At 43.5% G+C, this 15,804-nt stretch overlaps 1 protein-coding gene across 1 annotated transcript; it reads left to right on the top strand.

Moving 5' to 3' along the window:
* Window positions 1-5,220: 5,220 nt before the first annotated feature.
* Window positions 5,221-6,853, top strand: LOC124004116 (protein TRACHEARY ELEMENT DIFFERENTIATION-RELATED 7A-like). The gene is made up of 2 exons (XM_046312910.1): window positions 5,221-5,253; window positions 6,119-6,853. The coding sequence occupies exons 1-2, from the start codon at window positions 5,221-5,223 to the stop codon at window positions 6,851-6,853; spliced, it is 768 nt and encodes a 255-aa protein (XP_046168866.1).
* Window positions 6,854-15,804: the final 8,951 nt, after the last annotated feature.

The raw sequence follows: 15,804 nt of genomic DNA, 5'->3' as shown, positions 1-15,804 counted from the left end.
CATTTACTTTAGGGCCCAGCTAGAATCGTTCTCTCTCTCTCTCTCTCGCTCTCTCTCTCTCTCTCTCTCTCTCTCTCTCTCTCTCTCTCTCTCTCTCTCTCTCTCTCTCTCTCTCTCTCTCTCTCTCTCTCTCTCTCTCTCTCTCTCTATATATATATATATATATATATTTTTTTTTTTTTCAGTCCAGGCCTCCTAAGTTGTTGTCAGAGACGTGTGTATAGGTGGCAGGGAGGTCAGGCTCAGGAGAGTCAAACGGAGTGTAAAATGGAGTCTTTTAATAAATGTCCAAGTAACATGCTCCATAACACTAATAAGAAAAATGAATATAAACAAATATGGGTACGAAGACCCATCGCGCACCTATACAAATAACACTACACTGACAATAAACAATCTCCGACAAGGACATGAGGGGAACCGGAGGGTTAAATACACAACAGGTAATGGATGGGATTGAAAACAGGTGTGTGGGAAGACAAGACAAAACCAATGGAAAATGAAAAATGGATCGATGATGGCTAGAAGACGGGTGACGTCGACCGCCGAGCACCGCCGGAAAAGGAGAGGCAACAACTTCGGTAGATGTCGTGACAATTCATTTCTATGCCATTTTATTCATATGGCTACATCTTACTGCTACCGTTTTAAAGTATATTTTAAGCTATTTTAAAAGATTTTATTGAACCGATAGTGAGAGGATGACAATGCTGAAAGGTAGGTAGGCTGTGTCAAAGGGCAGTTTTGAACCTATGTTACACTGAATGCATGTGTACCAGTGGCTGCAGCATTGCCACAGGACCCTCAAGGGCACTTCCTGCTTCCTTTTGTCCATTTCCCGTATGGGAAATTACCACCGCGATTACCACCCCGTGCTGAGTGGACGAACGATGACGAAGCTCTAAAACCTGCATGAATCTGTTGGGAGAACAATGAGGATGTATGATCGGTGCATCCAACTGTGAGATTACATCCTGTGGGTGTTTGTTCATCTGCCTACAAAACTCTTCATCTCCGAATACTGTTTGTAATTATTAAATAACGTGGGAGTTCCCAAATGAAGAAACATAGGCAGTTTCCCCACAGACAAAGGCAGTTTCCCCACAGACAAAGGCTGTTTCCCCACAAGCAAAGGCTGTTTCCCCACAGACCTGGGTTCAAATACGATTTTAAATCATTTCATATCCTTTATCTGTGCTTGATTAAAAAGCTTGCCTGGCTTAATGGACCAATAGAGTAGTCCCAAAACGTTAAACCCCGGCCAGATGGCACTCCAGGGAGGCTAGAGCAAACGCTAAAAGTATTTAAAAGATTTAAAAAATGATTTTAAACCCAGGTCTGTTGTGTCTCTCTCTGTCTATTTTAGCCTCAATCACGTCATGCAAAGTAGTGTAGCGGCGGCCCAGGATAATTTGTTTACTGGAAGACTAAGGAAATCAAATTTCATGATAGCCGGTGACACAGTAGGCTATTGCTTGAGCGCATGCTTTATGTGGGAAAATGTATTGTTGTAAATCTAAGCCAGCCCAAATGCAATGAAATTGATAGTCTGGCTTCACTACAGTAATTGTATATGAAATAGGATTCCATAAAATGCACAACAGCGAGTTACAGGATTACTGAAACGACAGAGTCAAATTCATTTCAAACCAACGTTGGGGTCAATTCCTGAAATACCCTGTTTTAAAACATTGTGTATGTATGTGAAACAGCCATTGGACAATTAGCCATGGAAGTCTCCTTTTTAGATATTCTAAAATAGAGAAAACATGTACTAAATCGACAAGAAATGTATGTGTTTTTGGACAAGGTTGCTTCGCCTCCACAGAAAAGGGCTCTCATCGACGAGAATGGAAATGATAGACAAGGTAAAATAGAAACCAACCATTTACGGGACCAAAAGAGCACCTGCCACAGTTCACTGAGATGTTTTGACAGGACTGAAGGGATCAGTAGAGGCATAAAGCGCTTGAGTCTGAATATGAGTCTCTCTCTCTCTCTCTCTCTCGCTCTCTCGCTCTCTCTCTCTCTCTCTCAAAAACTGCGTGGGGGGGGGGGGGCACACCGCATACATCACACCCAAATGAGCCTCCCAATTATGTGTGTGACGGGGACTAAAAAAAAGCCTGGCTGCCTCATTTGCATGTACAGCTGGGCAGAAGGATCACGCAGATTGTTCATGTATCCTTCTTTTGCGCAGCCGTGTCTCAGCCTTGAATCACAAGCTAGGGGAGAAAGAAGTTCACATCCAAGTCCTTCCATTTTATCCTGTTTCATTTTGCAGCTCCCTCACTCTCGTCACATCTTTGTCTGGCACACTGCATTATCGGGAGAGAAGAGGGAGAGAAAGAAAAAGAGAGGGGGGGGGGGGGAGAAGGGAGAGAAGAGAAAGAGGCAGCTGCAGGTATTGATCGTCGACAGCGTTCAGCATAATGGGTGTTAATGTGAGAGTTTGTGAGAGACGAAGTGCCGTGGCTGGTGTGCCCATCGGAGCAGGGACACGTGAACCCCAGCCGTCGTGTGCTAAATGATGCCATATGCCAGGCTCTCTGCCAGTCCCCTTGAGGTAAACCCAGACTAACTCATGCTAAATTGTCCTCACGCTGGCAAAGCATCAGATTCAGATTTCTTACAGTTAGGAATGAACTGCAGAGAGAGAGTGAATGTCTGGCCCTGAAGGCGTATGACATTGAATGTCGATCAGCCTACACAGGCCACAGCAGGGCTGTATTGAGGGAAATAGATGTTGATTACGATAGATTAAACATGATTTCATTTGAGGATGGGATGCAATAATGTGCTCTAACTTGGATCAATATTTTTTCTTCAAAAATTGGACTCCTAAAAAAACAATACTAATATGGAAACAAAAGTATTTGTGATATTTAAAAAAAAGGTGAATGTTATGTCATGTTATGCAGAAACAGCCATCCCACAATCCAATTGCGTAATGAGACAAGTGTTTGTTGTGAAAGCGGATGTCAGACATTTCCTCAAGTTCGTCAGGTACCCGCTCAAAGCACTTCACATAGTGGTCTAAGTCTAGACTATCGGTCCCCCCGGGTGAGAGAAAAAAGGCTAACTATGACCTATGTCAGGCCTTTCTTACTCTAATGAAACCAGCATAAAATAAAGCATGACAAAAGTGCAGTGGCAGGAAATGGTCAAAGGGAAGAGGCATAAAGGAAATTATAGCCAAGTGGTTTTCAGACGCACTCGAGAGTCTTGTTCTTCTGTTCTTTCTGACAGCCATTGTGATGCTGTTCTCTCCCCCAATTAGCCTTGCTGATGGTGTTGTCAACTAGTGAGAGCAAGCATTTGAGAAAGTTTGACTGTACATTTGTGTGTGTGTGTGTGTGTGTGTGTGTGTGTGTGTGTGTGTGTGTGTGTGTGTGTGTGTGTGTGTGTGTGTGTGTGTGTGTGTGTGTGTGTGTGTGTGTGTGTGTGTGTGTGTGTGTGTGTGTGTGTGTGTGTGTGTGTGTGTGTGTGTGTGTGTGTGTGTGTGTGTGTGACCAAAGCAAAGACAGGTCAAATAAAGTTTTCATTTCTGCTATAGGGCTTACAAATAAGTACTTCTTCTGAGAAAGTTTGACAGTAAGTGTGTGTTGTTATTTCTGCTATAAGGCTTACAAATGAGTTGTTTATTTACTTCTTCTGGTGTCCAACAAGTAATGTGTTCATTTAACTTCATTCAAGTTAATTCACCTAGTTAAGAAGTCTAGACCTTATCCGTCTCTGTCCAAAGTACCTTCCAACCTTCTACTTACTGCCCCACTCATGACTCCCCACTCTGGCATGCGGGAAGATCTGTTTTTCCTGTCACTATGACTATAGGAGTTGGCAATGCAGCTCAAACAGCCGAGTTCTCCTCCATCCTGGGTCTGTTTTGGCTTGACTTGCTTTAGTTTGTGTTCTGGGCAACTTTGCTTGCTTGTCTTCTGTGTGGCAGACCTCAGCCTCTGTGTCAAATGGAGCGCCAGCGCTGAACCTCAGTCCCTCACACTTAAAAATAGTCTGACAGTCGTGCTCAAAGGCCCTTTGCTTTTCTCTACACCTGCCAGCTCCTCTCCGTAACACGCTCCTTTGCCCCCTCGAAAAGTTTTTTCCTGGAAGAGGTGACACGCCGACTGCACGATTAAAAAGGTGCGAGTAGTGTAACATACTCAATTCCTACCCAGAGCAAATGAAATAGAAGGTTCACTGAACTGCTAGGATACCCAAAACATTTTTATAATAAGAAAATCTCAAGAGGAGTTTTGGTCATTCCCCTGTCTCACTTTGGCGAGCATGTTAAGATGTTTTCAGTTAATGTAATAGACCCTTGTGCTCTGATGATCAGCCTCTCTCCCCTTGTGCCCTGATGATCAGCCTCTCTCCCCTTGTGCCCTGATGATCAGCCTCTCTCCCCTTGTGCCCTGATGATCAGCCTCTCTCCCCTTGTGCCCTGATGATCAGCCTCTCTCCCCTTGTGCCCTGATGATCAGCCTCTCTCCCCTTGTGCCCTGATGATCAGCCTCTCTCCCCTTGTGCCCTGATGATCAGCCTCTCTCCCCTTGTGCCCTGATGATCAGCCTCTCTCCCCTTGTGCACTCCTGAATTGGCGCAGTCTGACTCACTGAGCGAGGTGCCAAAGGGCCGCTGGCAACCAAGCCCTCCTCAATGGAGTCCTTGTTCTGCTTTCTCGCCCGTCGCCGCTGCCAACTCTGCTCTGCCCAGAAGTTCCAGAGAAAGCAGCGGGATCATCCTCGGCTACTGGAGCGTCTTTCTTAAGATGTGTCCGCTTCCGATAGATCAGCCAGAGTGGTGGGAGTCCTTCCGCAGACATACCACAACGTACCCCGAGGGATGATTTCGGACGTTCCAAGTCATCCCAGTTGGACAGTTAAGAGCGCAGTCAGTTGGTTGCAAAACAACTAAAATAACTTGTATGCGTTCATGACTTTGCTCAGCATAAGCTGTCACAAGCACCGGCAGTGACAGTGGCTTTACCCCAGTGTAACCGAAGCACTGCCGACAGCTCAAAACTGGCACCATGGGAGGCCCAAGATAGTTGATCAGCCCTAGAGGGAAAATGTACAGAGGCTGGCCTTGAACATCGTTGGGAAGATGAACTGGCTGAATGAATTGAATGAGCTTCCATCTTCTAACTCAGTTGCAGCAGAGACCTGAAGGACCTGAAGGCCCCCAAAAAGTATTTACAGGCACCCGGTTTAGAGGGTCATGAATCTGGACAACAACAGTGCAGACATTAAGGTAGATGATGTAGGGAAACAGAACAGATTGAATGGCATTACTATGAACTCTGCTCAAAGCCATTGCTCCACTAAATTACTGAATATTCCCCCCAAACGAGATGGGCACAAATGACTGTGATTGACTATTCAAGCTGGATTATCTATGATAGAATGGGATGGTTTTTTCCATTTGAAGTCAAAACTTGCACAGTTTTCTGGAGGGCGAGTGGGTGGCTGGGGAAGAAAAAAATCGATAAGGCTCTCATCCCTGTGAAGTGAAAGAGAAGTGCATGGATGAAGGAGGAGAAAGAGGGGGAGGAAGAGGTGAAGGGTGGGATGTGGGAGAGGAGAGGTGAAAGAAAATGGACAAGAGGGACAATCAGTTGGCTGAATCAGTTCCAAGAACTCCCAAACACACACACACACCTCTGCTGAGAAGTTACTGCGTAAAACATCTATACTCGTCTTTCAACAATCTGCCTAGTAGCCCACACATTGTCCTCTGCATTAGCCATAGAAACCAATACATATTTTCATACATTACCACTGTACTCTCAATCACAAGTCTCCAGGGTTCGATAAAACACAAATGTTATTGTGCCGAGGGAGTTTGTTTAATCAATAAAACAATGTTATGCTGTTGGAGGCAAAAAGAAAGTCCACTGGAAAGGACATTTGGATGAATTTTCCAGCTAACAAAAGTCTCCACAGGTGCCACCAGTGTCACTGAACAAGCACACGCACACACAAATCCACACAGCGATGACGACGGCGGGTTCCAGACAAGACAAGGCCAAGTATATCGCCGAAGTCTTTGGTTTCCGCCTATCCGACAACACTCCCGTTGTGTGCGTGTGAATGAAGGCTTCATCTAATTCACTGAGTCCCGCTGTGCCCCCACCACCGTGCCCCCACCACCGTGCCCCCACCGCTGTGCCCCCACCGCCGTGCCCCCACCGCCGTGCCCCCACCGCCGTGCCCCCACCGCCGTGCCCCCCCACCGCCGTTCCCCCACCGCCCCCCCCACCGCCGTGCCCCCACCGCCGTGCCCCACCGCCGTGCCCCCACCGCCGTGCCCCCACCACAGTGCCCTCACCACAGTGCCCTCACCACCGTGCCCCCACCTCCGTGCCCCCACCGCCGTGCCCCCACCACCGTGCCCTCACCACCGTGCCCCCACCTCCGTGCCCCCACCGCCGTGCCCCCACCGCCGTGCCCCCACCGCCGTGCCCCCACCTCCGTGCCCCCACCGCCGTGCCCCCACCGCCGTGCCCCCACCTCCGTGCCCCCACCGCTGTGCCCCCACCTCCGTGCCCTCACCGCCGTGCCCCCACCGCCGTGCCCCCACCGCCGTGCCCCCACCGCCGTGCCCCCATCGCCGTGCCCCCACCGCCGTGCCCCCAACGCCGTGCCCCCACCTCTGTGCCCTCACCGCCGTGCCCCCACCGCCCCCCACCGCCGTGCCCCCACCGCTGTGCCCCCACCGCTGTGCCCCCACCGCTGTGCCCCCACCGCCGTGCCCCCACCGCCGTGCCCCCACCGCTGTGCCCCCACCAGTGTTCACTAATACAACCACCTTGGCACGCTCACAACTACAGGGGCTCAAGGTGCCTTGGTAATAATGAATACATTATTCAAATGTATTCAGCGATGACATTTAAAAGTCTTCCTGGCCACAAATCCGGCCCCCAAAAAGAAACTCATCGCCCGACTGGATGTTTAATTTCTGTTAGTGTTGCGTTGTGTTGTTCTGAAGAGAGAACAGGTGGGAGAACAACACAGAACAGTAACTGTAGTATTTATTACGCTATAAATCTTTAATGCTCTTCCATTGCGGCCTCGATCATTATTACAAGGCCCGATGCAAATGATTATTTAAGGGACACATGGCTGTGATTCGGATGGCCGTAAGGTCTGGCCTGAAAACTATGAAAAAGGAAAAAATAGGTTATTAATATTGCAGAGAGAGAGAGAGTATCCACCTGCGTCAAGTCTCTTCAGTCTAATGGCAGACATTGTTTAAAGGCTTTTTGCAATACAGCTAGTGGCATATTAAATATGCCAAATGCTTGAGGCAAATAGTATTTTATTTGCTGTATATTGGCTTTCTGTTTTGCAAGATCTCGAGGAAAATATTGTTAACACTGTAGTAGCCTGCAGGTAGGTTAAATACATTATGAGACAGTGTTACCAAATGATCTAGCTGAGAATAACAGCTTGGGCCCCAAAAATGTAAAGTTGAGTCTGGTCATGTCTCAGCACTGAGGTTGTAAAACCAGAATATGTTACTGGAAATGTTTCAATTTCACCAGCAAACAACCAGAATTATTTTAGAAGACGACATCTAGTGGCATTTATTGTGTACTTCAGATTGTCACAGGTGTCTAATTATACATGGCCCTCTGTGTGGCGTTACCACATGTTAAATATATAAAACAACCAAATAGGAATATTTTAAAATAGAAAAATTGAATGAAAAAAACTGTAAACATGATCCTAAATATAAAACATCAACTTAGTGAATACCATTGATGTTTAATAAGAGAGTTTACGTAAGAAATATTGTTAATATTTGTTTGAAACACTTTTACTTATTTTATTTTGTCAATATGTCTTTGTCGTCAATGTTTTGTCGCCAAACTGGCAGCAGTTGTGAAAAAGTCAATGGTTAAAGAAGGACTTGCAAAGTTAATTGAAAATAGTGCCTTTGTTGATTAGATGCTATTGAACTATTATTAACTATGTCATCTTGAACCATATCACCAATCCACTAGAAACTCATGGAAAATATGGACAAAGATGTCTAAAAATGAATACTACACGGAACATAAATATAAACACAACCTGTAAAGTGTTGGTCTCATGTTTCATGAGCTGAAATAAAAGATCCCAGAAATGTTTCATATACACAAAAAAAAGCTTATTTCTCTCAAATGTTGTGCACAAACATCCCTGTTAGTGAGCATTTCTCCTTTGCCAAGTTAATCCATCTATCTAACTGTTGTGGCATATCAAGAAGCTGATTTAACAACATGATCATTACAAAGCTGCACTTTGTGCTGGAGACAATAAAAGGCCCCTCTAAAATGTGCAGTTTTGTCACACAACACTATGCTACAGATGTCTCAAGTCTTGAGGGAGTTACAATTGGCAATTGTTGCCAGATGATTTATGTTAATTGCTCTACCATAAGCCACCATCAAAATTGTTTTCGAAAATTGGGAAGTAGGTCCAACCGGCCTCACAACCGCAGACCACGTGTAACCACGCCAGCCCAGAACCTACACATCCGGCTTCTTCACCAGCGGGATCGTATGAGACCAGCCACCCAGGCAGCTGATAAAATGGTGAGTTTGCACAACCAAAGATTGTCTGCACAAACGGTCAGAAACCGTCTCAAGGAAGCTCATCTGCGCGCTCGTCATCCTCGCCAGGGTCTTGAACTGACTGCAATTTGGGGTCGTAACCAACTTCAGGGGGCAAATACTCACCTTTGATGGCCACTGGCACGTTGGAGAAGTGTGTTCTTCACAGATGAATTCAGGTTTCAACTGTACCAGGCAGATGGAAGACTTTGTAAGGCGTTGTGTGGGCGAGCGATTTGCTGATGTCAACGTTGTGAACAGAGTGCCCCATGGTGGCGATGGGGTTATGGTATGGCCAGGCATAAGCAACGGACAACAAACACAATTGTATTTTATCGATGGCAAGTTGAATGTACAGAGATACCGTGACAAGATCCTGAGACTCATTGTTGTGCCATTCATCCACAGCCATCATCTCATGTTTCAACACAATCCATGTCCCAAGGATCTGTACACAATTCCTGGAGCTGAAAATGTCCCAGTTCTTCCAAGGCCTGCATATTCATCAGACATGTCACCCATTGACCAATTTCGGGATGCTCTGGATCGACAGCGTGTTGATGTGAAGAAGATGTAGAATGTATGCACACATGACTGTAAGTCGCTTTGGATAAAAGCGTCTGCTAAATGGCATATATTATTATTATATTATTATTATATTATGTGTTGCGCTGCATGAGGTAAATGGGATTTGGGACCAAGAGATGGATATCTGTATTCTCAGCCATGTGAAATCCATAGATTAGGGCCTAATACATTTATTTCAATTCACTGATTTCCGTATATGAACTGTAACTCTGTAAAATCTTACGAATTGTTGCGTTTATATTTTTTTCAGTGTATACTGTGCATTCAGAAAGTATTCAGACCCCTTGACCTTTTCAACATTTTATTACGTTACAATCTTATTCTAAAATTTATTGAATTGTTTACACACAATACCCCATTATGACAAAGTAAAAACAGGTTTTTAGATTTTTATTCGAATTTATTAAAAAAATCTAAAAAAATAATATCACATTTGACATAAGTATTCAGACCCTTTACTCAGTACTTTGTTGAAGCACCTTGATTACAGCAGTGATTACAGCCTCGAGTCTTCTTGGGTACAAGCTTGGCACACTGCTATCTTCAGGTCTCTCAAGAGATGTTGGATCGGGTTCAAGTCCGGGTGCTGGCTGGGCTAATAATTCCATGTAGTTATGGCTCTATGTAGTACTGTGCACCTCCCATAATCTGTTCTGGACATGGAAACTGTGAAGAGAGCTTTTGATGGCATGTCTTGTGGGGTAATGCATGTGTGTCCAAGCTGTGTGCCAGTAGTTCTAACGGAAAGCTTGGTGCAATCAAAATGTCAATACATCTCACAAATACAATTAGTGATAAAGTCAATCTCTCCTCCACTTTGAGCCAGGAGAGATAGACATGCATACTATTAATGTTAGCTCTCTGTAGATCCCTCTTTGTGGCCGCTGACCAAACGACTGAACAGTAGTCCAGGTGTTACAAAACTAGGGCCTGTAGGACCTGCCTTGTTGATAGTGTTGTTAAAAAGGCAGAGTAGCGCTTTATTATGGACAGACTTCTCCCCATTTTAGCTACTGTTGTATCAATATGTTTTGACCATGACAGTTACTCCAAGCAGTTTAGTCACCTCAACGTGCTCAATTTCACTACAAGATTTAGTTCAGGTTTAGGGTTTAGTGATTGACTTGTCCAAAATACAATGATTTTAGTTTTTGAAATATTTAGGACTAATGTATTCCTTGCCACCCATTCTGAAACTAACTGCAGCTCTTTGTTAAGTGTTGCAGTCATTTCAGTCACCGTAGTAGCTGATGTGTATAGTGTTGAGTCATCCGCATACATAGACACATTGGCTTTACTCAAAGCCAGTGGCATGTCGTTAGTAAAGATTGAAAAAAGTATGGGGCCTAGACAGCTGCCCTGGGTAATTCCTGATTCTACCTGGATTATGTTGGAGAGGCTTCGTTTAAAGAACACTCTCTGTGTTATGTTAGACAGGTATCTCTTTTATCCACAATATAGCAGAGGGTGTAAAGACATAACACATACGGTTTCCCAGTAGCAGACTATGATCGATAATGTACATTTCAGAGGCAGTCTGAAATATTGTTACACAACATGGTGCAGGCCTAATTTTATCACCACTGACTAGTTGCTTTTACTCTCTTTATTTGAATTCTATTTCATTGACACAAACGAGGGCCATATAAATAGTGTTTATTTGCCTTGTCAAAATGTCTCATGATGTCTTTGGGCCACATCTGCCAGTATTATGATGCAAATTATATGTACTAATGGATAATTAAGTATCCTATTATATACTATATTAAAATGTAGCCAACTATTTACGTTGATAAGACAATGTACAATGTGTGCCAGTGTTCCTAGTTAGCTTTATGATTCTATGAGCAGGCTTGAGACATACAGTGCCTTCAGAAAGCATTCACACCCCTTGACTTTCTCCACATTTTGTCGTGTTACAGCCTGCATTTACAATGAATTAAATTAAGATTTTGTGTCACTGGCCTACACACAATACCCTATAATGTCAAAGTGGAATTGTGTTTTTAGAAATGTTTGAAAAGTGTATTAAAAATGAAAAGCTGAAATGTTTTCAGTCAATAAGTATTCAACCCCTTTGTTATGGCAAAGTTCAGGAGTAAAAATGTCACATAATAAGTTGCATGGATTCATTTCATAAGTTGCATGGATTCATTTCATAAGTTGCATGGATTCATTTCATAAGTTGCATGCCACACCTGTCAGGTGGATTGATTTATCTTCGCAAAGGAGAACTAGTCACTAACAGGGATGTAAACAAATTAGTGCAATTTATTTGCATAAGGTTCTTTGTGCGTATGGAAAATGTCTAGGATCAACACATGTTGCGTTCATATTTTATTCAGTATACAATACAGGTGTGCAAAGCTCTTAGAGACTTACCCAGAAAAACTTGCTGCTGTATTCGCTGCCAAATATGATTCTTACATATTTTTGACTCAGGGGTGTGAATACTTATGTAAATTAGATATTTATGTATTTCATTTCACAACATTTTATAAAAATGTATAAAAACATCATGGGGTATTTTGTGTAGATGGGTGAAAAAACAAATAAATTGAATCCATTTTGAATTCAGGCTGTAACACAACTAATTGTGGAATAAGTCGAGGGGCATGAATACTTTATTTGCTATGAGCTGGTTAAATTACTTGATATTAGTACTTGAATTTAAGCTATAACATAAATGCAGGATCCTTGCAATTGCATAGCACCTGTGATTCACCTTGTGTGTTGTGTTCCTTTCCAGTGCTGATCCTTTGCCTTTATAGAAACCAACCAACCAATAGAAGGAGCTCCGTGTTTAAATGATCTCAATTGTTTTGAGGGTTTACATGGATAAACAGAAGCAGCAGGAAACAGCACTTGCCGTATCAACAAAATGTAGGTGGACATTAGGACATAAAGTTAGGCTTAGATAATGGTTGTTTGTCTTATACATGTCTTCCTCATATGAGAGGATTTCATTCTCCATTTCCCCAAGACACCACACAACCTTGATTCATCTTCGAACCCCTTGCATACCAGAATAAGGTCACGCACATTAGGTAGTTGACATTTTCCCTTTGGCTAATGAGGCTATTAATAGATATGAGCAGTCTCTTTGGATTATGATCAAACAGCTGGGAGGAAAAGGAAAAAACAAGGGGGAGAAACAAGTGATAAACAGCTGCATTTCAATGAGTGCATCCCAAATGGCACCCTATTCCCTATATAGTGCACTTATTTTGACTAGTGCCGATAGGGGACCATAGGGCTCTGGTCAAAAGTAGTGCACTATATAGGGAAAAGGGTGCGATTTGTGATGCACTTAAAGGCCTCGTGTGCTGTTATAGGCTAAACGCTCCCTGGTCTTTACCAGCATGTTGGCGTGTCTGAAAAACACTTCAGATATTAATTCACCATGAGATTATTTTATTATTGTCAAATCTTTGGCCAAGTGAAACTGGGTGGAGAGGGTAACTGGAGGCCATCAACTGCATCATGATTATCATCTTTTATGACCATCTCTTACCCCCTCCTTTGTCTCTGTGACCTTGGGCGTTTTCACAATCAAATGTGTTTGTGATTTTATTTTATTAGGATCCCCCATTAGCCGGCGACAACTATTCTTACTGGGGTCTGACACATAACGAAAAATACATTACAGACAAAATACTTTACAATTTAAATACATGTAAAAACATTACAGTGCATTAGTTGAGGCTCCCCAGAGGCGGAAGGGGAGGACCATCCTCCTCTGCAAATTTCATAAAAATGATGCTTTTTAGATAAAACTATACTAAATATAATCACCTCACCAAATAATTGAAACACACTATTTTGCAAAGGTCTACAGTAGCCTCAACAGCACTCTGTAGGGTAGCATCATGGTATAGGTGGAGGAAAGCTAGCTTCCGTGCTCCTCTGTGACATTGAGTTCAAAACTAAACCTATGAGGCTCATGGTTCTCACCCCCTCACATAGACTTACACAGTAATTATGACAACTTCCGGAGGATGTCCTCCAGCCTTTGAAAGCTCTTGCAGCATGAACTGACGTTGTCCACTCAATCAAAGGATCAGAGAATCAATCTAGTACTGAAAGCATAACCAACAGCTAGCTAGCTCCACAGTGTATAAAATGTGGTGAGTAGCTGACTAAAAAAGAAAGACAATAGCTGAACAGTTTTGAACAATTTATTTTCTTCCAAAATGAAGGAGAAGCAAGAGAGAAATAGAGAGTGAGAGTGTCGTTTTTTTTTCAATTTCACTTACTTAGCAAGAAAATACCGCTAGCTAGTCTAGCCTATTCAAACCAAGGGATGCTATGACATTCCAACACAACACTGGAACTCTTCTAAGTCAAGGTAAGCTTTTGGTGGTACTAATTTATTGCCACCGGGGACTGCCGGTGTCACTTCTTACTGACTGTACACTGTAATGTTATTGCATGACTGTAGAGGGGTTTACTAAAGCGTTAGTTATATTAGCTTTGCTGACAATGACGTTACTTTACCTAATATGGTGACAACGATGTAGGCTGTGTTTGGCCTGATAATACATACTGATAATACATACAGCTAATGTGTTGTGCATTGATGTTCACAAGGGAAGGGAAGACGTGAGAGGAGAGCACATAGATGCAATAAGGAATACAACATGGCTTCTATGAAAGTGAACTGTGTTTACACAAACAGAACAAGACAGGGATAAACATACCTGAATTTGTCCAATAGATACTCTTGTTTGCAACTGTTGGACTAATGATTACACCCTATATAGTGCCTTCGGAAAGTATTCAGACCCCTTGAATTTCTCCACATTTTGGTAGGTTACAGCTTTATTCTAAAATTGATTAAATCTACAAACAATACAGCATAATGACAAAGCAAAAACAGGATTTTAGAAGCTAATTTATGAAGAAAAATACATAAATATGACATTTACATAAGTATTCAGACCCTTTACTCAGTACTTTGTTGAAGCACCTTTGGCAGTGTTTACAGCCTAGAGTCTTCTTGGGTATGACGCTACAAGCTTGGCACACCTGTATTTGGGGAGTTTCTCCCATTCTTCTCTGCAGATCCTCTCAAGCTCTGTCAGGTTGGATGGGGAGCGGTGTTGCACAGCTATTTTCAGTCCATGCTCTGGCTGGGCCACTTAAGGACATCCAAAGACTTGTCTTGAAGCCACTCCTTTTTAAATGTTTCATTTCACCTTTATTTAACCAGGTAGGCTAGTTATGAACAAGTTCTCATTTACAACTGCGACCTGGCCAAGATAAAGCATAGCAGTGTGAACAGACAACACAGAGTTACATATGGAGTAAACAATTAACAAGTCAATAACACAGTAGAAAAAAAGAAGAAAAAAAAGAGAGTCTATATACATTGTGTGCAAAAGGCATGAGGAGGTAGGCAAATAATTACAATTTTGCAGATTAACACTGTGATAAATGATCAGATGGTCATGTACAGGTAGAGATACTGGTGTACAAAAGAGCCGAAAAGTAAATAAATATAAACAGTATGGGGATGAGGTAGGTAAATTGGGTGGGCTATTTACCGATAGACTATGTACAGCTGCAGCGATCGGTTAGCTGATCAGATAGCAGATGTTTGAAGTTGGTGAGGGAGATAAAAGTCTCCAACTTCAGCGATTTTTTTGCAATTCGTTCCAGTCACAGGCTGCAGAGAACTGGAACGAAAGGCGGCCAAATGAGGTGTTGGCTTTAGGGATGATCAGTGAGATACACCTGCTGGAGTGCGTGCTATGGGTGGGTGTTGCCATCATGACCAGTGAACTGAGATAATGCGGAGCTTTACCTAGCATGGACTTGTAGATGACCTGGAGCCAGTGGGTCTGGCGACGAATATGTAGCGAGGGCCAGCCGACTAGAGCATACAGGTCGCAGTGGTGGGTGGTATAAGGTGCTTTAGTAACAAAACGGATGGCACTGTGATAAACTGCATCCAGTTTGCTGAGTAGAGTGTTGGAAGCTATTTTGTAGATTACATCCTTGTTTCTCATGGTCTGAGAGTCTTTAGGTGCCTTTTGGCAAACTCCAAGCGGGCTGTCGTGTGCCTTTTACTGAGGAGAGGCTTCAGTCCTGGCCACTCTACCATAAAGGCCTGATTTGGTGGAGTGCTGCAGAGATGGTTGTCCTTCTGGAAGGTTTTTCCATCTCCACAGAGGAACTCTAGAGCGCTGTCAGATTGACCATGGTGTTCTTGGTCACCTCCCTGACCAAGGCCTTTCTCCCCAATTGCTCAGTTTGGCCGTGCAGCAAACTCTAGGAAGAGTCTTGGTAGTTCCAAGCGTCTTCCATTTAAGAATGATTGCGGCCAGTGTGTTCTTGGGGACCTTCAATGCTGCAGACATTTGTTGGTACCCTTCCCCAGATCTGTGCCTCGACACAATCCTGTCTTGGAGCTCTACGTACAATTCCTTTGACCTCATGGCTTGGTTTCTTCTGACATGCACTGTCAACTGTGGGACCTTATATAAAGAGGTGTGCCTTTTCAAATCATGTCCAATCAATTGAGTTTACCACAGGTGGACTCCAATCAAGTTGTAGAAACATCAGGGATGATCAATGGAAACAGGATGCAACTTAGCTCAATTTCGCATCTCATA

Source organism: Oncorhynchus gorbuscha, linkage group LG18 (assembly GCF_021184085.1).
Source record: "Oncorhynchus gorbuscha isolate QuinsamMale2020 ecotype Even-year linkage group LG18, OgorEven_v1.0, whole genome shotgun sequence".
NCBI classification, from domain to species: Eukaryota; Metazoa; Chordata; class Actinopteri; order Salmoniformes; family Salmonidae; genus Oncorhynchus; species Oncorhynchus gorbuscha.
Note: the sequence above shows the minus strand (reverse complement) of the source record. Positions and strands in the feature narration are given on the sequence as shown.